Here is a 26884-nt window from a genome sequence, read left to right as displayed (position 1 = left end):
ATCCTGATCTCCTGTTTGATCAAATTTAAGATTCCATTGATTACAAAAAGAAAGAAAATCCTGCCAATCAAATTGGGACATGCCATCAATGATAAGAGAGACCCCAATATCAGAGATGCTAAAAGGTGAAAAACAAATATGTGTTGTAGAATTACTTCAGCTGGGTTTCAGACTACATCTTATATAAAATCAAACTACAGTACTGTGGAGGAGTCCATTATAAAACATGCAGCTTTCCATGCTGGACAAAGAAGCTCTGGAACTTATGATATATCCTGGAAACATGCTTCAGGTCTCATCTACATTGTTTTTTGCGCAAAGACACTTCTTTCATTTTAAAGTGGTAAATAGATGCTATAAATTAGCATAACTTTATTCACATTAAAAAAAAACCTTTACACTCAAAAATGATCTGCCTAGGAAGTGAGACATATTTGGTAATTCTGCCAACTCTCACTGTTGTTGTTGTTTTTTTTTTTTTTCCTCCTAGATGATTAGGGAAATAGATGTGTTATTATTTATACAAATGCTGGCGTCATTATTGCTGTGCAAATACATGTTTCATCAATGTTTAATTTTATCAAGGAAGTCAACCCATTCTACATCTGCTTAGTTGCCTAAATATGCATTAATCAGAAGCATTGTAGACATAAGTTTTGTAATAATTCCCTAAATAGTTACAAATAAAACAGCTGAATAATTAAAAATGTGAAAACCAAAATTACAGTGCCGTTGCTACTGTGGTAGACACAAAAATGTGTTTTAAAAAGACTTTCAGTTACAGCCTGGATGAGAGAACGAATAGCCCTGTGGGATTTAGGAAGCCTGAACAGCTTCAGGTCAGAGGTGCCCTCTGAGGTGTAGGAAAAAGAAACTGGTCTCAGCGTCTTTTGATTTGGGTGCGACTCCTCGCTCCCTGGTTTACTTACTGGTAGCATGACTTCTGTCAAGTTGCTGAATCCCAAGGTTGTTTTTCTGTATCAGTGCTTCTCAAACTTTTATGTGCACACAAATCACCTGGGGACTTCATTATAAAATGCAGGTTCTGGTTCAGGAGGTCTGGGGTAGAGCCTGAGACTCTGTATTTCTAATGACCTCCCAGGCAATACTGATGTTGCTGGCCCATGGGGCATACTTTGAACTCATAACCAACATCACTGCTATTATCATCCTATCACCTATTAATTCATTAAGTGTTCACTATGTGACAAGCATCCTGAAAAATGCTCCCAGCCATTATGTCCACCAATTTTCATCGCAATCCTAGAGGTAAGAAGTATCCATCATATAACCAGCACTACTGTGATAGGCTCTCTGATTAAGTCATTTCATTTGCATATGGCATTAAGCGCATGTATTTTAAAAGAGTACTATGATATATTCATTCTATTGACCAACAGTTCATGCTGATCCAGATTCTGCCAATTGCAGAGAATATTAGTTTAATGGAAACCCAGTATTTTAAAGCTAGAAGTCACCCTAAAGAGTGTCTGCTACAATCATTTGTAACCTGGGAGACAGTAGAATGTTTGAGAAGCATTCCTAAGTAAAGCAGATTCCAGAGCACCAACTCCAGAGAGTCTCCTACAGTTGGTGGTGGGTAGGACCAGGTTCCCAGGTCAAGGTTGAAACCACTGAGTTAGTCCAACTCTGCCTCGACATGTGGAAATTGCCATCCAGGGAGATGAGGTGACTTGCCCGATCCATGCATCAGGTTAGAGTTCTGGCAGAACCCTACCAGACGCCCGGTGCCCTGACTGTGTGTGTTCCTTGCACAGAATCAGAAGTTGTCTCAGGTGCCTCCTCCAGCAGTTCATGCTGTTGCTTGAACTGAAAGACTAAATGCCTGACATATTGTGGAACTGAATCTAGCATAAGGTTTGATAACTGCCACAAAGCAGATACCCAAATCTCACGATACTAAGTTACCCAAGCACCTTGTTAGCCTTTTCTGAGTTACAGATCTCTACAGAAAAATGATGCATTCTTGACATTCTACCCCCATGGGGAAAAAAAAAATGCACAATACAACCTTTGAATAGATAATGTTTATAGATCTCATTTCTTGTTCCAGTAACTGGAAGACTCAAAGGTTTTGGATGTTTTGAGGAAGACAGTCTTATCCAATTTGAGTCCCTCCCACATGAAATTTTTAAAACTTTTAGACAACAGAACTGCTGGTAATCTCTAATGGGGATGATTAAAAAAAAAAAGACTGAAGTAATACAGGTTGGGATGATAAAATGTTCTAAATCAGACATAAAACAAGGAATGAAGGTCATTGCAATAAAGTCTTGAGAGAAATAAAGAAGGCTGAGGGTCAACCCACTCAGATCTTAGAATTGTACCTTCAGTTTGCCAGGACAGAAGAAGCCAACTGTGGGCAAGAAAGACCGGGGGCATGTCTTGGCACAAGATTATCACAAATGAGGTAAGGCTTTATAACCTTGTGGACTAGGAAAGAAACACATTCTCAGCTATACAGAGTTGGTTTAAAACGTTTCTGCATAAATTCTCTTCCTCTTTTATTCCCCGGTCCTAACCACTTAACTTACTCTATCACTCTGTAAGTCCAGTGGGAACCAAGAGGGAGGACCCTTACATTGAAAAAACACTGCTCACTGGCATGGAGAACCAGAAGAAGGAAAATGGTCTCTTATTACTCAGACAATCTGCTACAAAAAAGCAAAACAAATTCACAATGTCCTTTTTAAAAAAGAACTGTGTAAGGAAGGTCTCAAAATTCTACTATTGAGCTTGAACTGCAAAGAGAAATCAAATGTACTAAAATTAATGGTGATTATAGATGTAAAAAATGCCACTGTATTCTTTAATGTTGTCTATGTTACTGAATGAAGACATTTTAGAAGAGCTTTCAAAGGCTCATACCTAACCTTGGCCATTCAACTTATTTTTTTCTTAAGTTCCTAAACTCCCCAGTAGTAAATTTTCTTGCTTTTAGGATTTTCTTTGAGCTGGGCTACAAGCTCTTTGATTTGTTTCACCTATTTCTGCCCACGGATTAAAGTGTCTCTGAATTCTGACAAACGGTACTATGACAATAAGGTTTGGGATTTCATGGGATGCTAACGCCTCACCTTTAGAAGCTGATTGGTTTTTCAGTAATAGTGAGGCATTGCCGATAAGCTTTCCTTACTCTCAAGATCTTTTCAAGAGACTGAACCACCAAGAAGTTAACTACTAGGAGGTAGGAAGGAAGCAAACGGGAATGGAACCCACCACAGAGACTTAGGAATCCTAAACTGTAACCCAGTGGACCAGTGGCCCAAGGAAGGTATTCTCATGGTTTACTTGGTTTGCAGGTCGGAATTACAAGCCCCTGTGTGAGTCTGCAAATGTCCTCTCAACTCTGGAATCTCCTAAGACACTAAAGTGCTCTGGTAGGAATGTTATCTACAGCTGATTGCTCAATTGGGAAATGAGATGCAAATTACAAGGCTCTTCTTTCTGAGTGATTCATGATATCCTCTGCTTTGTTAATAATGCCACACTGATTAAATCACAAAGCAGATTGAAGGAACATGTGTCCTCATTCAGAAAAAGGAATCATCACATATTTTATCTTGTTCTCTGGACAACAACATTACCAGTACTGGTGGCTGTTTGGGATAAATAGAGTATGAATGGAGGATACTCCCACATAACTCAGTAACTCACATCGTTAAAAGGCCCATTTTTATAAAACCATAAATAATTGTCGTATGATATGGCAAGTAGCAAGTCAATAGGTCTCACTTTTATTTCTGATCTGCTTCTTTCTCTTGTAGACTTAAGTGGAGGTACCAAGAAATAGTAAATGACACCAAAGGCAGGTGGAAGACAGAAAGAGGAATTGGAAAGCTCTGGAGAAAGAATAGGCTTTGAATAAGGGGGCACTTGTTTTCAACTAAAAAAAGTCTAGGAGTTCACTACCATCTAATCTAAAGAAGACATTTTTGAAGCTGGTCTGAAACCCTAAGTGGGTAATACAGTAGCTAATATGTTTCCTTGCTTGTTGTATAACTTAGAAACAGAAATGAGATTTTAATCAAAAAACTGATGATTTTGAACTTTTCTAATTTCACCCTGAGCCTTGAGGTCAAGACAAACTATTAAGACTTAGAGGAGACTTCTTTTCCTCTACATAAATACTATCACTTCTGATGCAGAAAGCACATATCAAATAACCGAGATGTGAATTTAGAGTTTATTTTCTAGCTCTGGAGAGCTCAACCACTGAGACTATGGTATAGGAAACACCACAAAAACTCTTCTTCGCTGTGTATTATGATAAAAGGTCTGTGTGTCAGGGGTGGGGTGGAGAGGACCCATTCAGGAGATAGTATAGCATAGTGGCTAAGAGCTGGGATTTTCCTAGTCTTTTCACTTATTAGCTATGTGACCTTGGGAAGCATAGTAATTGGGATAAATAGGTAATGATGAGGTACAAATAATTCAGTGAATTTTAATGGTTTAACCCTAAAGAATTTCTTTTTTAAGATTTTATTTATTTATTTGAGAGAGAGAATGAGAGAGAGCACATGAGAGGGGGGAGGGTCAGAGGGAGAAGCAGACTCCCCGCCGAGCAGGGAGCTGGACGCAGGACTTGATCCAGGGACTCCAGGATCATGCCCTGAGCCGAAGGCAGTCGCTTAACCAACTGAGCCACCCAGGTGCCCAACCCTAAAGAATTTTATTTCTCATTCTTCCTCTGAAAAATGATGATGGGGTGCCTGGGTGGCACAGTTCGTTGGACATCTGACTTTGTTTCGGCTCAGACCCTGATCTCAGGGTTATGAGATTGAGCCCCGAGTCAGGGCTCCGTCGGGCTCTGAGCTCAGCTCAGTCGGCTTAAGATTCTCTCTGCCCCTCCCCCACCTCTCTCTCTCTCTCTCTCTCTCTCTCTCTCTCACTCTCTCTCAGATAAATAAATAATTGTAAAAAATGATGATAATATTTAAAGTTGTTTTGAGGATTAAATGAGATATATAAATGTAAACTGAACAAATCTTGGAGACCCTGTTGGCCACATCGGACATTAAGAGAAATGTATAACACCCAAAGTACAGTTGACCCTTGAACAGCATTGGGTGTTAGGAGTGCCGACCACCCCTACCCCCCAGTGGAAAATCGTTTAAAACTTTTGACTCCCCAAAAACTTAACTACTAATAACCTACTACTGACCAGAAACCTTACAAAGGCATAAACTGTTGATTAATACACATTTTGTATGTTATAAAATATTATATACTGTATTCTTACAATAAAGTAAGCTAGAGAGAAGAAAATGTTATTAAGAAAATCATAAGAGAAAATATGTTTACAGTACTGTATTTATCCAAAAAATCCACATATAAGTAGATTCATGCAGTTGAAACCTGTGCTGTTCAAGAGTCAACTGTAATTTTTTAAAAATAATTATTCTTTTGTGTTTTCAAGAACCTTAAAGCTTATGTGTTGATAAACTACAGTAAGACTTTTTAAAATTACCCCTCCCTTTCTATTCCATTAGCAATAATGAAGGTGTTCTCTCAGTGCTCTCACTGAAACTCTGGATCCCTTCGGTTCACACTTCCCTTCCTGCTTCCCCTCTGATCATAATGCCCAACGTTCCTGTCAGAGCTGACCGCTAGGTGGTGCCATGCCTTCCAGCCATCTCGTTTCTCCAGGGAGTGAAAGCATTTGGAGCCCGCCGAGCAATGTAAGTCTCTTATGGCTTCAACTTTATGATATGCAAGGGACTTATCGTGAAAAAAGTCCTCACATTGTTGCATTTGTTAAGTACTTGGTCCAGTGTCTGGCATAAAAAGTAATTAATTCCTGTTAATAAATGTTAGTTATGTTATTATTGATATATTGATTATGAAGAAAAGTTTTCTTTGAATTGGGTTAATGGGAAAAAGGGCGTTTTTAGCAATGGATATCCAAACACTCACACAGATGGATTTGTCCAACTGAAACTAATATATATGTAGGACTCCTTAATAAAGAGACCATGAAATTGTTAAACATGAGTTTCCCTACATTGTTCTCCTAGCAGAGGGCTATCATCCCATGCCACGGAAATCTTCTTTGTGCAACACTAGGTGGAATACTTTGCATAAAGTAATGACTTGGTATTCTATTCTTTTCTCTCTCAACACTTTCACCTGCTTCACTTAAACAAAATAAAGCACTTTCAAATTGTCCATACAGTCAAGACACTGATAATGTATGCAAATTAACTCAAGCATGATTTTAACTTCCTATCTCTAAATTCAAATGTATGAATTACAAAGCTTTGGGATTAAAAGAAAACCCAAAGAGTCTCTTAATACTTATTCAAGAACTTGGAAAATGCAGGATGATTTTGAGGGAGAGAGAGTTACTTATAAATATGTGGTTCATATCATTCTAGAAAGGCAAAGGACAAAAATACATACCATTATGTGAGAAAACTAGAAATTTCTCCACACTGACATAGGGTTTTAAAGGTTTCAGGCTTCAGGAGCTATGTACCAACTCCATGATTTGGGAGTTCAGCAGTTAATCAGGGCTAAAAAGAATTTGCAGTTTAAACTCATTATATTGAGCTGAGATTCCATGCCCCCCAATGACCTGCTTCTGATTAGGGTACAATGGCTCCTTGGTTAGCTTGTAAAATCAGCTACTATGTAATTGTAAGGAAACACAATAGCTGGTTTCATAAGAGTTTCGGGATACACGCTGAGTACTTTGGTTCCAAACCAGGTGGGTGAAGGAAGATGCTCAATTTGGTATGAGAAGTTTTCGCATCATAACTCCCAATGGCACTTCTAAAGCTAATGTGAAATGCCCAATTTGCTGCCAAGGAAGCTCACTGTCAATTATACACTGTAACAAAAAAGGTGAACAGCCCTATATGTTGAAAATAGTGTTTGTACCAGCAAACTGAAATGAGCTATCTGCTTATTTAAACCACAGTGCCTTAATTAAGCTCACTTAGCCAGAGAAAAGAAGAAGCCTATATGGGACCATAATAGAGGGGCCATAGGCAGCTTCCACATGACCAAATGCACATCCTTTTTTTTTTTTTAAGATTTATTTATTTATTTTAGAGAGAGAGCATGAGCAGGAGGGGAAGAGGGAGAGGGAGAAAGAAAATCTCAAGCAGACTCTACACTGAGCATGGAGCCGGACGTGGGGCTCAGTCCCATGACCATGAGAACAGACCTAAGCCAAAACCAAAAAGGATGCTTAAATACTGCACCACCCAGGAGCCCCCAAATGCATATCTTTTTTAATTAAAGCACTGTGAAACTTAAGCATGAAGAATATTGTGTTTCACAGCATTTACACTTTTACCAAATATTCAACAATTTCTAGGTGAAGAAGAAACTCTCACAGTTAGTAGATGAAGGCCAAGCTTCTTAGGTTACCATTTTGTTGTACTCAAAGGTGATGCATGGAGCACTGTAAGGAAGATATTACTGACTAATTATATATCGACTGAAAATAGTCTTTGTGAGAATTCACAATAGGAGTACAAACCACTGAAATTTAGGAAGTAATGTGTCTGAGTTGGCATTTTTGCTCCCCCAGTGGTGATCCAAGAAGTCTCCAGAACAACAATTGTAATAGATCAAATGTGCCTGATATATCTTGTTTCCTTCTCTGGTCTCTCCTAATAACATCCTCACCCAAAGTCTGTGAAGGAATCATTCCCCAGTATTTATATAGTGGTGTGTCTTTTTTATTTCTTTTCTTATTAAATTTGTATTTAATACAAATACATCCTGAGTTTTCATCCCAGGATAGACTTTTCCTTAACCTTTAAAAATAAACAGTGAGGGGGACACCTGGGTGGCTCAGTCGATTAGGCATCTACCTTAGGCTCAGGTCATGACCCCAGGGTTTTGGAATCCAGTCCTGCATCGGGCTCCCTGCTCAGCGGGGAGCCTGCTTCTCCCTCTGCCTGCCGCTCCCCCTGCTTGTGGTCTCTTTCTCTCTCTCTGGCAAATAAATAAATAAAATCTTTTTTTAAAAGTGAGGGATTTAGGGGAGAGGTTTGTGGGGAGACGTGAGGTAATGACCTCTTTCCTGAAATTACACTATGTGGATGAGATTTTAGCGTTATCATGTGACAGCTTAGTTACAGAATGGCCATTTCCAAGTTTGGACAAAATCACAGCAGTATCGATTGTGGAATTCCTCTTCATAAAAATGTGAACAATGAATAAAGCAGATCCATTTAGAATCGGCATAACTTCTTAGAGTGAGGCATTCTAAACTTAAGAGCTAAGTCAGTTACTTATAGGTTCATACAAAGACGACATTCTTCTAGTTACACACATGAAATCTGTAGAGATAATTCTCTTCAGAACAAACTTTTCCCTCCACGTTTTATTAAATTTTTTTAAGGTGATTATTTTCATGATTGCAAAATATGCATCAGTGACTTTACTGGAAGGACGATGCTTTCACAAGTATTTACACGAGTTTGTGCAAAGCAATTCTGGCCCTTCAAGTTTCCAATCTCCTGGATCAGGCCGTGGTTGTGAAGTGTCTTCGGGGATTGCGGGAAGCTGGCATGTTGGATTCTTTGAAGGAATAATTTTGGCCTTAGTTGGACTGAAGGCATACTATTTTTAGGTAATATAGATGCTTCCAAAATAAGTCATTTGGAGTCCCACAGTGGGTGTCATATTTTTCCTACTAATTTCCATTAGATCTTCAGGAGGTGTAACTTCTACTTGCCACTGGCTCTAAACCACTGACTTTAAGCATCTCCTCCTCTCTTGCTTTTTTGTTAATTCATTCAGAATTTTAATTTTTTAAAATTTTTAAAAAAGATTTTATTTATTTATTTGACAGAGAGACACAGCGAGAGAGGGAACACAAGCAGGGGGAATGGGAGAGGGAGAAGCAGGCTTCCCGCCGAGCAGGGAGCCCGATGTGGGGCTTGATCCCAGGACCCTGGGATCATGACCTGAGCCAAAGGCAGACGCTTAACGACTGAGCCACCCAAGCGCCTCTCATTCAGATTTTTTAAATAAACACTTTTACTTGGAGAAGAACCATTAAAGTGATTCTGTGGTAAATTATTTAGAAAAACTAAAAAAAAAGTATTTTAAGGTATGACTACCCTCCTATTTATTAATGAATTTGGCAGATATATATTCCTATAGGCTAGGCTTTCATAAAACGATGGAACACTCATCTGTCCAGCAAGCTGCATTCATCTGCCGCTCCTCCCGTTTTCCTCAAATTACTAAGTGATATCATGTGTGCCCATTCTGTGTTTCCCGAAGAAGACATTCTCATTTAAAGGCAAAACAAAAACATAGTAGTAAAATAAAACACATACAGAGAGCAAAAACAAATCATTTAATTTGGCTGCACACCTTTCTCAATGTTTAAAAGTTTTCTTGGGCTGGAATAAAAAAATAATGGAAAGGTCCTACTAGAAGGGCCCATGGTTCAGCCTGGTTAATCGTTCACTAACCGGTTGGCTGTTCACCCGGGCGGATGCATCCCATTGGACACAGCTGGGTGAGATTTCCCAGGCTGCGCGCGCTGAGCCTGAACCACATGACTCATTCTGGCCAATGGAATGTGAGCAGAAGAGCACCGTGCCGTTTCTGGGGCTGGCCCCCCAGGAATACAAAGGCAGCCGCCACCCTCTCTCTCTTAACTGGTTGGCTGGCTGGATACAAAGTGTCTGGTGAAGGCCTCAGGCCTGGAGGGTGATGGGGCCACCAAATAGAGGAGGCCTGGATTCCTGAGTCATCAGGTGAGAAGCTGCCACCTGTACACTGTGATACGAATAACTGCATAAATCGTTTATTCTACTTATTGTATCAAGTTATTGAGACTTGGGGTTGTTTGTTGAAGCAGTTAGCTTGGCTCAACTGACGGTTTCTTAGCGACCACTTAGTCCAGAGATGAGGAACTGGAGGCCCGCAGAAGGCAAGCAACTTGCTCCAAGTCATACAACTTCTATACGTATTGAGTCTAATGCCTCGTATTCATTGCTCTTTTTGACAGAATCCTGTTTTGGTTTTTCGGTCTTTTCCGCATATATCATGATAACATTTTGTCCCATCAAGACGGAAGTGTGACTAATAAAAGGAAAAAACGTAAACTGTACAACCTGGAATATCAATATGCTTCATTAGCCCTAGTCAGACCTAGGACTGTTTATGAATCCTGGCAAAATGCAGTGTCACAGATCGGTGACCATATGCTCTGCTTTTAAAGAACTTAATCTTCCGGGTGGAACGTATAAGTGGGATTACCACATCACTAAAAGCTCAGCATCTTGCAGATGTTCATCTCAGAATTTTTCCTTAATCATTTTCCTCAATGACATAGAAACCAAATCCTTTAAATCCCAATTCATTTCACATCTCTCTATCTCCATGGATCCCTCCACCCTTATAGAGTTGTCATTAGTACCCCATGCTGGCCTGCCAATTCATAATCATGAGATACTTCCATTCCCCCGCTCCAACCTGGCATCTTGTTTGCTTCTGATTTCTGACTACTTGACTACTGTTTCCTTCAGTCAAAGCCACCACTCCTTTGGCATCCCAGGATGCTGGGTTTAAATGGCGAGCAAATAGATGCTTCCAATCTGATGAACCGGAGGCCTCCAGATCTGCCTGCTGAGCACAGTCTGTGCTGTGGTGTAAGCAGACTGTTTCTACCATATGTCATCGTCTCTGCTGTCTACACCCTTTTGGGGAACTTCACAGGAAAAGCACTATTAGAGATGTTTATCCTGGGATTTTGTAATTTGTTTTTAATTTTAATTTAATTTCTACCAACTTAGCTCATTTAGAACAGTTTTAATTATACCACCCACTGACTGTATGTTTTATCAGTTGAGCTTGGCTTTAGGATTAAAGGGCTAACTGAAGTGATGGTGTACATGCCCAAGGATGACCGGTGAAATATTATTAGACTAGCAGAGTGCAAACAGTGAAATATATACTATAGTAAAACATTCAGGATTATTCTAACAAGACTCCAAGGATCCAATCCTTGAATGAAAAAAACAGAATAAAATTATGTTTTCAAAAAAATCCTAACATACAGAGGTAAAGTATTGGCAGATTGATTGAGAAATGTTAAAAATATTGCTTCTTTCACCTGAATTCTTTTTGTTGTTGTAGCTAGAGGGGGAGAGAGAGAGAGAGAGAGAAAGGTGAGAGGAGGGGCAGAGGGAGAGAGAGAATCCCAAGCAGGCTCCATGCCCAGTACAGAGCCCAATGTGGGGCTTGGTCTCACAACCCTGAGATCATGACCTGAGCTGAAATCAAGAGTTGGATGCTCAACCGACGGAGCCACCCAGGCACCCCTTTCACCTATATTCTCAATCCTTCTCCATAACTTCTCCATCACTGTGTGTATATGCACATAAAGGAAGTGCTGAGAACATTTTATTTCAATTAATAAGAAGGCCTCCAACTTCTTACAAGGATGAAACTGAATCTGAAAAGAATGGAAATACTATTTTGTACATCTGAAATGATCGTGGAGTAGAGATTTCACAGATTTATTCTCAAACATGGAACAAAGGAAGGATGAAGAACAATTACATGTATAGAAGGCTGAAAAACATGTACTTGAATGGGAAGACATTTTCCCAGAGCTAGTCAGTGACCACAGGGTTATTAATAGGTGGATGGATTTATGAGCAAATGAAAGCACAAATACTAAGTGAAAGGACAAGTTGGATGGCCAAGCTACAATAGTTCTGTCGTCTTACTCATCCTCTTGTTAAGGACATGTCTTTCCTGAAACATTTAGGCACAGTGGGTTTTTGATGAGACATGACGAGTAATAGCATTAAGGTTAAGAAGATTAAAGTGAATGTTATTCTGGAAATTCAGTATAGCTACTGCTGTAAGTCAGGATGCCTGAAGGAAACCAACTCTTTTAGGGGAATTATGTTCTGATTTGTAGCAGAGTGCTTTAGTGGACAAATGTACTAGGCTGGGATTCAGAATACCAGCATTTGACTCAATTTTATACTATTGGATTCTTTCACTAATTCTGTAATCTCAGGCAGGAACTGCTGGGACAGCCAGTTCCTTCATCTGTTAAGCAAGGATTCAGGGGTGACACCAGGATTAAACATTAAATGAAAGGAGGTAATGTAAACAAACTTGCTTGCTCCTAATACATACTTAATAAACATTAACACCCTTTCCTCGTCAGCAGATGTGCTACTAAATATGCAATCAACAAGAGAAAATAAAACCTGTTGAGAAACATTTTGATTTTTTGACTGAATCTTATTTGAAACACATACTTGGAATGGTTGATGGAAGACTTCATCCCAAAGTAAAGGTCTACTTTGTGCAAAGGGAATATTCTAACTCATTTAGGTATATAATTCACTTAAGTTATATACCTAACCAATGACTGATTTTTAGTTCTCTGAATGAATAAATTTTCTTTGCTCTTCCCTTTAAGTCACTTGTAATCAAAGGAAAAACTGAGTTTTAATAGATGGCATTTAAGGTCACTTCCAGCCCTAACATTTTATTATTCTGTGATATGGAAACATATGTGTGTGTGTGTTATGTGTGTGTGTGTGAATGAATTAAATTCCAATCAGCATTCATCAAGCACATACTTTGTACCAGCAGTTTTACTAGGAAAATGATAGAAACACGAATAAAATATAGTTACGGCTCTCAAACAACTTATATGTATACAACTGAGTTCTCCACTGATAATTTGAGTTCTTCAATGATTTATTTTTTAAAATACATCTTTTTAAAACTTTCTCATGAAAGTATAACATATACAAAAACATGCACAAATAAAAAGTGTACAGTTTGAAGAATTATCAAAAAATGGTTCATTTTCTCTTTCATGTGAAGCTTGTTTTCCCATGGAAACATGTTTCCTATGAATGCTCCGTTAACCTCAAACATAGCTGGCATTCACTGCTCATAGGACTAAGGGACAGAGGAAAAATGTATAACTTTGTTTTGATGGATAAACTTACACTACGTTTCCATTGGGTTTAGGATTCAGGTGGTGTGGGACTGAAGTTGCAGTTCCTGACCTCCCTTGCTTACTTGCTGAAGAATTGGACCAGTTTTTACCTCTCTCGTCTTTAATTAGTCTTCTTATCTAGTACATGAACTTAGCAACAACTCCAAGAATACTGTGAGAGTTAACAGAAGGCAGTGTTTGTAAAGTGCTGAGCATACAGCTTGGTTCACAGGAGCTATTATACCATCAGCAGCATCAACATCATCTTCACTTCACGGAGCCTTGTCAAGAGAGTGGGCTCTGTTACCGGAGCCTACAGCAGAACTTGGGGGCAGGCTCTGGTCTTCTACAGTGGTTAAAACACCCATCAAAAGTGCAGTGGGGAATGGAGGACCTGGGGTAACAGTGGGGCAGGGCGGAGGATTCCTGGTGGATACAGGTAGTTTTTCATTCTCAAGGAATGTGCATAAGTCGAGTCCTGCCTTTGTGTGTGTGTGTGTGCGCACGCGTGCACACGCGTATATGCAAATGTGACACTTTCACTACAGGCTGAACATCTGCGGCTCCCTGCAGGATGACAGTAACTAGGAAAGTAGGGAAAGAAAGACTTTTTTGTCTTGTTTATGGGATGGCAGGTGGCCTTTTATCCTCTGACTTTCTCAACTTGTCTAACCCCTGCTTTCCCCAAGGAGCATAAAAATCTAAATGTTCACTGTTCAACTTGCAAACACAAGCTGAAATACCCAGATGTCCTCAAAATTTGGCTGATCTCTTTGCAGGATAGGCCTCATGCTGTTTGACTGACAAATGGCTACACGGGACAGAATCCAGAGGAGATGAAACAAGAGCCCATTCAGGGTGGTTTAAAGTTTTTTATGTGTTCTCTACTTTGTCTTTATTTTTTAATATATGTTTAAATAAGATTTGTTTTCTAATAAAATGTTGCTGCGATATGATTGCACAACCTGCAATGATGTGATTCCCCACAGTTCATACAGTCACTGGTTTTGCTTCATTTGTCCAACAACTACCTCTGACCACCCACCACTTTTCTGGATCTTCCTTATCTCAACTCTTCAGTCCATGGGTTGCCATGGAAACCACCATATTACTACAGTGTGATCTCCCTCCATCCTTGATCCCCTCACACAAACACTCCCACACACAATAATTGATGAAACCTGGGTAGGCACTTGACTTGAGCTGAACCACTGAGTCCTTCTACAGGAATCTAGAATGAACTAAGAGAGTCCAGCTTAATCTGCTCCCCATTTGAATTGAGGACCTGCTATCTGTGACCATTTCTTGCGATTTAGACAAGGAAAGACAGACGGCGTGATGACTGAAGGAGAAAGAAAGGGAGAAGAAAGGAAAAATAAGAAATGTAGAGAGAATCTTGACCTGATTATAAAAATTCCTGAGATCCACGTGTGTGCATGTGCACATGTGTGTATTTTTTTTAATCCCATAAGATACTTCGAATCCTTACAATAAATCTCCTCTGCTTCTGATGCTCTATTTGAGTTGGATTTTTATTGGCTACAGTTAATGTCCTTATTCTCAATTGCCCCCAAACTTACTAGGGTCTTCAGGCTGGGCCCCTTTGCCAAAGTCCCACACTAGCTCTGTCCTAAGATAAGAATTTAAAAAAGAATCTGTAGTTTGAGAAGAGGTTAAGAATAACCTTTTTTCTTCTTAGAAGTATGGAGCCTTCATCTCTCTGAGGCAGGAGAAAGAGAATTTTAAGGTTAGAGAGGAATGGGTCCAGTGGAGTCCATTCCACCCTGAGATCTTTCAGGGGGAAACAGACGGGGACAAGACTGATAGTAATGGAGGGAATGAAGCAGTAAGCCTGGGTAATCGCTAGAAGAAAAGAGGACACTGAGGGTCCTTTTGCTGCAGTCAGAGCAAGTAAGATGTTCATTAAGTGCCAGAAATTCAACAGCAATCTTCATTTACTGAAAGCCATGAACGTAAACACGATGCTGCGCTCCGGGGACACTACCTGACACGCAATCTTTTCCTTCAAGGTAATATGTTTGCCACAACTTCTGAATCCACTGAAAGACCAGTATGAGAAAAGTTTCAGAACCTAGAAAATATACTGTATACAAGTCGAATTTCTAGGCCCTTATTTACTGAGCTTTTCCTATCACATCTGAAACCATCTGAAGCATCATAAAAGTGTACGGTAGGTAAAACAATTGACTACAAGATATATCTTGTAGGGAGAGTATTCTAAAATATACAACTGACAAACAAAACACCTGTTGCTCCCACGATAGCAAGGAAAGCTGACATGATCAAATAACACGGGAGTCCTTCAATATGCAATTTTCAAGGAACAATTATCTCAAAAAGGTGCAGAATTAATTATGTTCTCTTATTACCCAAGACTGGGCTAGCAGATGCACACCTACACACAGGCTACTCTTGAAGAGCTAAGTATCTGGGCTGTCAGATACAACTTTTTAAGTTATTACCATTTGGTAAATCATTTTCAAGAAAATTGCTTCCAAGTAGCCCAATCTTATTCCAGTCTGAAATGGGGACTAAATTTAAACCAACTCCTTCTTTTGGAAATAGCTCTCTTTTCAGCACAATCTTGAATTAAAATATAGTCACATAGGCGGCAAGGGATGTTGGCAAATCACAGACTTCACTTGAAAGATCTATTCAGGCTTGTTTTTATCTATGGGAGGAAGCACAGAGTCAAACCTCATGGATATAGTACAGCTTAATTATTTAAGAAATTGTCCAGTGCCAAGTGGTCCAATGGACACATCTCAATAGTACTTGGGAATTAGATGCTATTTGTGCTATTTGTGTTTGAGATAGGGGCTGCCTACTGAAAACTTTAAACAAAATAAAGATTCACCTCGGCATATAAAAGACATGGGGTCTAGTCCCAGATAGAAATATGAATTCACATTCAGATACCACTGAAGCTAATGCTAACTAAGGAACATGAAATATACTTGACCAGATTCCACCACACACATTAGAGACCTTATACCTCACAGCTAACCATTAAGTGCAACAGACCCATGTGTTCCATTTTGATGAAGTATTTTATAAACATAGATCAGTTGCTTTGCTAGACCCTGGAATTTTCCACATGTAAATTCATTTCACCCAGAAAGTTTGTAGTCTCATACCCTAGGCAATAAATGTGAGGTGAATAACAGTCTAGAATGATTTAATTGTTAAAAGTATTGATTCTCTACTTTCTGGGGGGTATTAGTGTTATAACTGTTCATCTATTTTTATAGAAAATATGTGTGTGAGCTTAGATTTGAAGGCAGATCCTTTTTCAGCTTAACACAGCTTACTATACCAAACTACCTGGAGGAATTACTTTACCTATATTGCAAGGGTTTTTTTTTTTTCCCCTTATTATTCAGCTGAAATACCTCCTATGGCTCTTGAAAACCTCTCGTCTTGAATTTAAGGGAAGTGAAAAATAGCATTTCCAATTTAGCTATTCTTTCAATATGTTCTTTTTAGTATTACCACTGATACTTTCTTTGGCTTTGTTACTTCTTAGGAATGTAATTCTGAATTCTCTTAATTTTTCATTTTATTTTATTTTATTTTATTTTTTAAGTACACCATATGCCCAACATGAGGCTTGAACTCATGACCCCAATATCAAGAGTCGTATGCTCTACCGACTGAGCCAGCCAGGTGCCTCAACTTTTCATTTTAAATTCCATTTACTGGCTATGTGGCTGCTGTCTTCAGGACTTTATTCATTTTCTTAAAATTTCACAGAAGTTCCAGGTCCCAAAGTAAACTTTTTGACATTCATTCATTCACTCATTGAATATATATTAAATGTTAATTCTACATTAGGCTCTGACTTAGGCACTGAGGCTGTAGTCTAGAATAAAACAAAGCCCACATAAAGTAGACATTCTGGTAGGAAAAACTGACCATGAACAAGCAAATATACATATTAAAAGAACTTCAGGTCTTGCTAAACGCTCTGAAGAAAGATAAACAAGGTGATGTGCCAGAGGATAACCTGGAAAGGCAAACTCCTGAGCAGGTGGTCAGGTAAGGCAGGAGGAGCACCATTGCAGGAAGGGAAAGCAGACCAGTTTCCTGGAGTGTGAGCTGGAAACAAGATGTCATTGGATGGATCTGAAAGGCAGGCAGTTGTTGGAATGCATAGGATCTTCAAAGTTATGGTTAGAAGTCTGGATTTTATTAACAGTCCATGGGGATCCATTGAAATATTTTAAGCAACTGAATGAGATGATCCAATTTGTCATTTTGAAAAGGTTGCTTCTGGAGCCTTGAGGAGAGAGGGTGGTAAGGGAATAAGAATAGGGGCAGGAGGGCCACTTAGGATACCCCTTCTCATGTGTCATGGTCAGATTCTTTCAGCACCTTCCACACATACAGATGCGCGTGTGCGCGCACACACACACACACACGCATGCACACAACCCCCACAGGCTGGTGATGGCAAGTTGACTCTTCCATTACTATGAAACTTTGTTTATTCCACTACGTTTATTTATATATGTTTTAACTATTGCATATGACCACTCTGGAACTTTTGCAATAAATTATGATTATATATGCATTTGTTTCATTTGAGGGTCATTTGAGACTTGGATGTATTCAATTTTATAACTATACTGTTTAAGCATGGTGCTGGGTCTATATAGAGAGTAGATGTAGGTTGTGGGGAACTAGGTTGTTAAGATAATGTGGAGGTTTTAAGCAGCTATGATAGGTCAGCACCTTAAACCACCCAAGTATGATCAAATACGTCCAAGTGGGAAGAAGCAGCTGACCGTGCACATCCTAGAGGGCTTCCTTGTCTCTTCCTCAGGAGCCTTCTCTGAACTTTGCTGTAGCCTCTTGTGTTATGCTGGAGATGGGCATTCAGAGTCCTTCACCTAGAGGTCACTGACCCTCAAGAAACTGGGGAAACACCCCTTCCTTTACTAAAGAGGTGGTAAGACCGAAGGAGGAGACTTTATTTTTTTAAGCTGATCGGATTACATGACAATGAGAAATTGAGGAAAAATGAGATATGACACTTAAAATTTAATAGGTTTCATCACTGATAAATCCCTCAGTAAGAATTTATTTTCCTTTTTCAACAACCATTGCTGTTTGTTGCTCTCTAACCACAATACCACCATTCAGTCAGTGTCTACCACGTGAGAAGCACATAGGTATTTATATGTAGCCATATCAATATTCAATTTTCAGTGTATTAGCATTATTAATTTTTGAAAACAGATATTTTAGATACTCTTCAATCATTTTATTTGTTTTATCACAGATTCAAAATTCTTATATTAAGGCACTAAATTTCACAACCAACAACACATGAGATTGTGCGAAAGCCAATTTTATAGAGTCTACCATGAGAAGCAGTGAAGCAAATTTCTCATAATCTGCATGGACAGAAATAGCTAAATTAATCCATGTCATTATTTGAGCCATGCAGGAGATATAAATAAATAAGACAAATATAGAAAACACGGGGTGCATAAGATGCATAATTAGCATGAGGTCCAAATCATGCTAGCTAGCCTCTCCATAAACTTAGAATATTATATATTTTAGTTAATTTTCCTGTGAGAATTGGATGAGCTGTCATTCTCAAGTTACATAATTTATCATAGCTCTAGGAGTTATATGTTACTAAAGCTACATGCATATCCCTTCTAAATTTTGACTATTTCTTGAAATGCTTTTATGATCTTTATTTCAAAAAGGATTGACCATCAGTCTTCACTTTACCCAGATGTTCTGTGTCACCTAATAGTGTATAAGTTCCTAGGGGCACAAGGTGAATCCAGAAGGCAAAATTAGAAAGACGAAAGGCAGCCAAAGAGTGGGAGTTAAACTAATATGTATCAGAAATAATGGGGAATTTGGAGATGAAGAGAGAGCAAGAAGAGGAGAGTGATGAGAGCAATAAGAAAGAGCTGAACAACATGGCCCAGTGGCCACATGATTTTTAAGAATAAGGATATATAGATACTGTACATTTATATTGTTTGCGTTTCCATTATGCAAATGTCCTTCTTCTAAACCCATTGATCATCAAAGGCTTCAACCCACTAAACGTCCTGTGTGATTAGATATTTTGTTTGTGTGTTCACAGAAATTAAGGAAAGAGGTTGGGTTTCCCATTGGTCTGACAGCAGAGCAGAGTTGCAAAGCAAAGCAAGAATTCATAACCATAGATTACCATCAGAATACAAATGCGCCAAGAAGTTGGAGTATGCTTAGAAAGAGCAGAAGACTTTCTCCCCAGGGTATGGAATTATGGGGAAGGGTGGTCCAAATTTATCGAGCCTTTAGAAGGCATAGCATCCCAAGATCTTGGAGATTATATCTCTCTGATATATAATCAGAGAGATTAAGAGAGGGAAGTTTTGAGTGATAAGTGATCAGAAAAAACAAAATAAAAATTTTAGGGGTAAGTTCCAGTTCCCATTTGCCCTTAAAAATGCAGCTGATAAGCGTTCTGAAAAGAAGCGATACTTATGGTTCCAGCTGTAATGAAATAGCTTATATTGAACTAACTCTCAAGTAAAAAATAAAGCTGGACAAAATACATAAAATAACTGTTTGAAAGCACCAGAGCACAATCCGCTCAGGGAAGACTTGAAGGGTCATGGTCCCTGAGAAAAGAAGGGCACACCAGCGTGTGCTCTGCATTTACCCAAGTATCTTCTGGGGGGAGTATTCTATTTCCCTGTGAGGTGGAATAGCGTAGAACAGAAAGGAGCCATCTTCCTGGCTAAGGAGGCTAAGTTCAGGTGATACTAAAGCACCTGGGATTTGAGGAGTAAAAGCCCAGAGAGCTGTCAACTGCGTCAGTGTGGCCCTAGATGCATGAGTCAGCTGCTCACGTGAGCATGCACAGGGCAGTGTTCCAAGAGACTCGGAAGAAAACAGCACCTGGGACGAGCAGAGAGTTCAGCCACCATGCGGTGCTGAGGAGATGGAGGGTGGAGTTTAAGGCCCACCAAATAGGAGAGGCCTTGGTAAACATCTCAGGCTTTCAGCTGGAGATTCTAGAAAAACCATGTCTTAAGGGTGAAGGCTATAGCCCCAGAAGTTGGGCAAAGCTGAAACAGAGCAGCTGAACAAAACCTAAGAGGAACTCTGGGCAGGATGAAATTGGTTGGTTGGAACTTGATCTGCCTGTCAAGAGAAAACCTTACCTGCATGGAGGAAAATAATAGAATAATTTTCATAAGCAACATCTACATTTAAACAAAAGTATAACATCTGCTAAAAAGAAGGAACCAAATGACCACAACAAAACAAAACAATGCAAGAGAAAGAATAGATAATGAAAGTAATCCCACAGGCAATTCAGGTATTGAAGTCTAAAAATCACTCTGATTTATGTTCCAGCAAACAGAAAAAAAGGGATAAAAAATTTGATCAGAGATACAGATCCTTAAAAAGGAATAAAAAGAAGGTGGGGGTTGAGATCCAATATTTTCCACTTCACTAGGCTGAGGTATGTTTGGCTCTTTCTCTCTTCCCGCATTTCTTCTCTCCTTTCCAGTTGCTTCCACCCTCTAGCACACTTCCACACTTCAAAAATAGGTTGTCTTAGAGAGTACAAAAGACAACTGTAGTTTTAAAAGTCCATCTGTCGAGGGGCACCTGGGTGGCTCAGTCAGTTAAATGACCGACTCTTGATTTCAGCTCAAGTCATGATCTCAGGGTGGTGGGATTGAGCCCCACTCTGTGCTCAGCGGGGAGTCTGCTTGAGATGCTCTCAATCCCTCTCCCTGTAACCCCCCACCTCCCATGCTCTCTCTGTCTAAAATAAATAAATAAATCTTAAAAAAATAAGTCCATCTGTTGAATCAGAAGATATGAAAAGTGTCTTCAACAGGGACAACATAACTAATAGTGTATACAATGTGACTACATACAAGTTACTTAGCCATTCTGAATCTGTTTTCTGTTCCATACAAATTGATACTTACCTTACAAAGTCATTTTAAGCACTAAATGAGATGCTTTATCTAGGCAGAGTGCTTAGCACAAATAGATTCCCAATAAATATTGATACCTCTTTTGCTGTTTGCTATCGTCAATAGAGAGAAGCATACATTCAAAACTGGTTAATCTTGAACTTCAGAATGGGATACCATCTACGTATTGACTGTCATTTACGTATTGACTGTCATTTGATATCCTCAACCAAGATGAAGTAATACACAATTTGTATTCTTTCTCTACCTTTCAAAGTGAGGAATATTAATGACTAACAAAATGCCTGCACAATATGGGTTAGTCAAAACAATAAATTCCTTAAAATCTCAGGGAAAAAAAATCGAGTATTGCAAATATCTTAGACAAACTCAAGGCAGCGAGCAAGGCTTTTGTTGTTACAGAATGCTATTCATGCTCTGGCTTGCCTTTCAACAATCATTCCTATTAAATCATTTGTGTCTCTGACACATCTAATGAAGTTATGTTCACGATCACCTTAACCCCAGGATGCAGTGTAGTACCTATTTTGTTAGGAAAGCTGTTTGTATAAACTGAAACATGCAGCAAATATATAATTTCATAAAATGCTCATTATGCTTTCAGCGTGACAATCTTTGGCTTTGAATCCTTTATGCATATTCAGTCATTTTAAGATAGACTGTTTTGGGTACGGTTAAAAAAAAGATTATTCTTAAGCAAACTCCCTAACAAGCAAGCAGAATAGTAAACAGAAACACAGCAAACTCTGAGCCATATATTCTATCTGGAAATCTATAAATTGTGGAGAAATCACACAACTGTAGCTAAATATTCTATGTCACTGAAACTGATTCTAGTTATAAGCACATGAAAATAAACAAGAAAGAAACTGAATTAAGGGAGGTCATCTATAAACAGTACTTTCCTAGAATGTTGATAAACTCCAGGCTTGACTCCTAGCTAATTATTTAATTGTTCAACTAGTGGCTGAATAATCATACCTTATTCATTCAGAGATTTTTACAAGTGAAGTCATGACATGTGCTTTTATTACTATAAATGGTCTCCAGTCCCCATGTTTTAGGTCTCAGCACTAATTAGAAGTGAGACTTACATCACTCTCATGACCTTCTCGTAGGTTGTATGTGAGGTCATGCTGAATGTCTTCCATGAATTTGTGAGCATATTCTGGGTAAAGGTCTAGCACTTCAAAGAGTCCTTTGAGGATGATGCACTGAAGATCACAGTAGGTTAAAGCCTTCACATCTGCATTGGTCTTGATCACTTGGTCCTTAATTGATAGGTTTGCTCCAATTAAGTCCCCTTTCCCTTGAAACAGTGAAAAAAAGAGACACGTCACTTTTAAAGAAAAGCAAGCCGGGACTGGAAACTTCATTTGACTTACAGGCTTCCCTTCTCTGAGATGACACTGCAAAAGAAAAAGAACCTTCATCTTGGCAGTGTTGAGATTTGGGGCCTGGTATTTCTTTGTTGAGGGGGTGCTTTCTGTACACAGTAGAATGTTTAGCGCCATCTCATATTCCTGACCCCCGGTAGTGACAACCGAAAATATCTTCTGACATTGTCAAATGTCCCGTGGTGGGCACAACTGTTCCTGGTTGAGAACGGTGGTCTGGGGGATAAGGACTAACAGAGCCAGAGTTAGGAACTGTCAGTCATAGACGGGCTCCAGAAAGTTCCTCATGGCATTCAATAAATGACTTTAGTTAAAGCAGTTGACATTTTTGTCACAGTTGCCTCAACTGTTCAGGAGAAATAATAATGGCTCCAATTTTTTTTTTTTTTTTGAGTACAAAAAGGCTCTGTAGAAGACCATTAAAATGTGTGTTAATAATTTTGATTCTAACACAATAATTGGCTTCATCGTCAGCTTGCTAATGTACTCGGGTTGTTTTATTTACCTCTGAACATGTCTACAAGACAGGAGGGCGAGGAGAGGGTGGTATGGGGCTGGGGTGCCTGGGTGGCTCAGTCGTTAAGTGTCTGCCTTAGACTCAGGTCATGATCCCAGGGGCCTGGGATCGAGCCCCGCAGCGGGCTCCCTGCTCGGAGGGAAGCCTGCTTCTCCCTCTCCCACTCCCCCTGCTTGTGTTCCCTCTCTCGCTCTTTGTCTCTCTGTCAAAATAAACAAATAAAATCTTAAAAAAAAAAAAAAAAAGAACGGGGTGGGATAGAGAGAGGTATTGGACATCATGGATGGTGAAATCTACCAAATGAAAATGTAAAACACACACCATACTTCTAATACTCTGTGACAGTGTAAAAGGCCAATTTTCCCATCAAAAAAGAAAGCGAATAAATAAAAACTGAGTTCTCGGCTTGCGCCACTGCAGGGAGAGAGACCCACCACCACTTCGTCACTTGCGCCCGTGCCACACCCAGCATCCCTGCTATTTTGCCTGCAATACTGCCGCCAACCAGTCCTAGGCTGGATTCCCCTGCCTGGGAACGGGCTTGCTTCCTTGAGTTTGCTGATTAGATCATCTTGGACAATGTATTTGAATCTTTAAAATCTTTCAGTTGATTTGAATCAGTTTAGCCTAGCAGGAAAGTGAGCATAAATGTAAGTGCTAACAAAGAGCTGATTGCAGCTTCAGATCTATTTTAGACACAGCCATTAATTCACTCAGCATCCGTGTGAGAACCATGAAAGAAAATCCATTCCATCCTCAGACAAACTTAGGATCAACGCTGAAGTAATATGACCTACGTTCACAGAGGACACTGGCATTAGATTCATGGCTACAACTTAGGAGTTTCTTTGCTTTGTCCTCCTGCCTGGGCTTGAAATTTTATTATTTTTTTAACGGCCACTTTGCTCTGTCTCACCGGGAATCAACAACTAACCATTGATCCACAGAGAAACCACCAAGCAAAGAATATCTTTGGAATGGTATAGAACAAATTGCCTTGTCCCCCATTCAGTTAATTTTTTAACTTCTACATTTTTATTTTTTATGGTGCCCAGCATTTCTGGAAGGAAAGTCTCTGACTTATAACAGGCTTCGGTAAAATTCCGTTTTATTGAGTTCTATAGGAAAAGGAAACATGCCAAATTAACTATGAATACTTGAAATATTCATAAATACATAACATAAAAATGGATCATTTTAAAATTATTGAATTACATGCGAGTATCATCTCTGAAATAACATTAGATTCAAACCTTGAAGTTGAGCTTTTTGGTTCAAAGAAAAAAAGGACTGAAATCTGCATTTCTAGATGCTAAGGGAATATACAACCACATGGTGCTCGAGAATTCAAGTTGGATTTATTGTTGTCACCCATACAGCTAAACTTGGCAATTTGGTTTCTTACATATTTTGTTAGAAATCTAAATTGGTGCTCAAAAACTCAAAGTTGGGTACCGATGCAAGACGTAAATATAGCCAGGATGCTTTGAATATAAGAAATTTTGAAATTTGTAAAACTCAGGAGAGTTTATCATGATTCAGTGTCTTGCTACAAAGAGCATGTATATTTTCTGTTAAGCAACTGGTGTTCGGAATGACTTTAGGGTCATCATACTTCCATACCTTGGGTGACCACAGCATGGCTATTTAAGCCATAGTGACCCCAGCTATAAAAACAACACCAACTATAAAAACAACACCAACATCTTGCCAACTTTGGCACTCTAGAAAGAATTCCAGTTTATTTATTCATTTAAGGAGTATTTATGAAGCACTGACATGTGAGCCAGACCCCGTGTTGAGCCCTGGCGCGTGTGCACTGGTAAATAATAACATGGTCCCTACCCTCACCGATTTTATGGTCTTGGCGGATTTCTCACTATCTAGATTTAGGACTTTGATCTAAGTTTCTTATTTACTCCAGGTCTCAGTATCCTTATTTCTAAAAGAAGAGAGAGATTTCTGTGGTCTCTTACTATCTCCATTTTTCAGAATTCTATTACTGATATTTGCTAACCAGTTACTCTTCCACAGGGGGTGGAGGGTGGGGAGGGGGAAGCTGATGGGATGCATCTGCAAACCATCCGGGTTAGAGCAATAACATGTTTAATTATAATTAGGCAGACTAATACCATCTGTGAAGAGCACATTTATCAGTGATTTGTCATTTTCTTTTAAACAACAATGAAGAAATTGGTAGAAAAACACAATTACCAGGACATGAAATGAAAGTGTACAAGGCAAACAAATTCTATCCCCGTAACAAATCCTTGACTCTATGTCAACTGCTTCCCCAGGCATCAGGTTAAGAAATGCATTCGTGTATTGATTGGACAACTGAGTTGCTTGAATAAGTTATGGCTTGACAGTTGTTTGGCGATACATCTTCCCTACAACATTATATATTAATTCATTTTGTTGGCAGAGTGAACATGTATTAAATATCTACAGATCAAATGTGATTAAGTTTATCAAAGTCAGTATTGATTTTAATTGGCCCTATAAGACAATATTACCATAGGGAAAGTAAAATACCCAATCTCCATTGAAATAATGTTACTCACAGAGATGAAATATTAATAATTTATCCTTGTTTGGGTTTAGTCCCAATACCACATACGAGTATTTAGAATGGTCATATGGCAATTTGCATTTAGATCACTTTTGATGTTCGACACAGTAGAAATGAAGATGTGAAAATGTTAATCATGAAAATCATAATTTATGGAGGAAATTGGGGCCAAGAGCAAAAGGCAATGGATTAAGTCTTTCAGCTGTGAGTAGAATTTTTTCAAATAAAAGATCCAGTTGAATTATGTATTACAAACAATGTTAATTACCTAGAAGCCATTGAATTTGTACCTATTATGTTCTAATGTTATGGACAATACCTTCATATTCCATTCCTAGAATCGCTGCTATTGTAAAAATACACCAAGATTATGGAAAAAGACAGATTATATATATTTAAACATGCTACATTATTTTTGCTTACAAGCATATGAAACCATATAGTTTTGAAAAATAACTATATGCCCTCTTAAAAGCAGCCTATGTCAATAGGAGGGCTATAAAACTTACATGGTCCTAAGGAAACCCATGGAAAAGTATTTCATGATTAAAGATAAGTTTTCAAAGCAAATTTAGAAATAATTGTCAATTTTAATTTGGAATTGCAAAATAATAGAATGGCCGTTAACTTTGCAAAGTTGATAAATGAGCAGGACTGTTAAATTCTCCTTTTAAAAACACACATAGAGAGCCTCACTCTGACACTGATAATGACCTGGCCAAGCTGAAAATAAACTCTTGTCAGTTGCTATTCTGTACCTTTTTTTAAAAAAAATTTATTTAGATTCAATTTAGTTAACATATAGTGTATTATTAGTTTCAGGGGTAGAATTTAGTGATTCATCAGTTGCATGTAACACCCAGTGCTCATTTAATCAAGTGCCCATCACCCAATTGCCCTATCCCCTCACCCCCCACCTCCCCATCCAATCTTTCTGTTAAGGAGAAAAAACATAAGAGGGTGAGTCAAGAAATGAGCCAAAGCTTTAAAAGACAGCCCAGGGCTCCTGCGTGGCTCAGTCGGTTAAGTGTTTGCCTTCAGCTCTGGTCATGATCCCGGGGTCCTGGGATCGAGCCCCACATCGGGCTCCCTGCTCAGCCAGGAGCCTGCTTCTCCCTCTCCCGCTCCCCCTGCTTGTGCTCTCCTTCTCTCTCAAATAAATGAATAAAATCTTTAAAAAGAAATAAATAAAAATAAAAGACAAGCCCTACGTTTCCCCCCGGTAAGTGGCAAACTGAGTGAATACGAAGCAATGAGAAGCCTGCAGGTATTTCACTATTCACTAGCCTCCACCTCTTCACCTTTAATCAGGGATCATCACACCAACCTCACATGGTGGTATGATTTAAATTGGATAATGGACGTAAAACACCTGGTTCATATTAGGGATTCAATAAATTTTAGTTCTCTTCCCTTTTCCCAAAGTAT

At 39.0% G+C, this 26884-nt stretch overlaps 1 protein-coding gene across 1 annotated transcript in view; it reads right to left on the bottom strand.

The window, feature by feature from the left end:
- Positions 1 to 26884, bottom strand: part of KCNH8 (potassium voltage-gated channel subfamily H member 8) — a 353747-nt gene that overhangs the window by 32253 nt on the left and 294610 nt on the right. Inside the window, exon 11 of the mRNA XM_021678799.1 lies at positions 22065 to 22279. Within this exon, the coding sequence (XP_021534474.1) occupies positions 22065 to 22279 (215 nt within the window). The remainder of the gene's footprint in view (positions 1 to 22064; positions 22280 to 26884) is intronic.

This window comes from Neomonachus schauinslandi, chromosome 1, assembly GCF_002201575.2.
Source record: "Neomonachus schauinslandi chromosome 1, ASM220157v2, whole genome shotgun sequence".
In the NCBI taxonomy this organism is placed as follows: Eukaryota; Metazoa; Chordata; class Mammalia; order Carnivora; family Phocidae; genus Neomonachus; species Neomonachus schauinslandi.
Note: the sequence above shows the minus strand (reverse complement) of the source record. Positions and strands in the feature narration are given on the sequence as shown.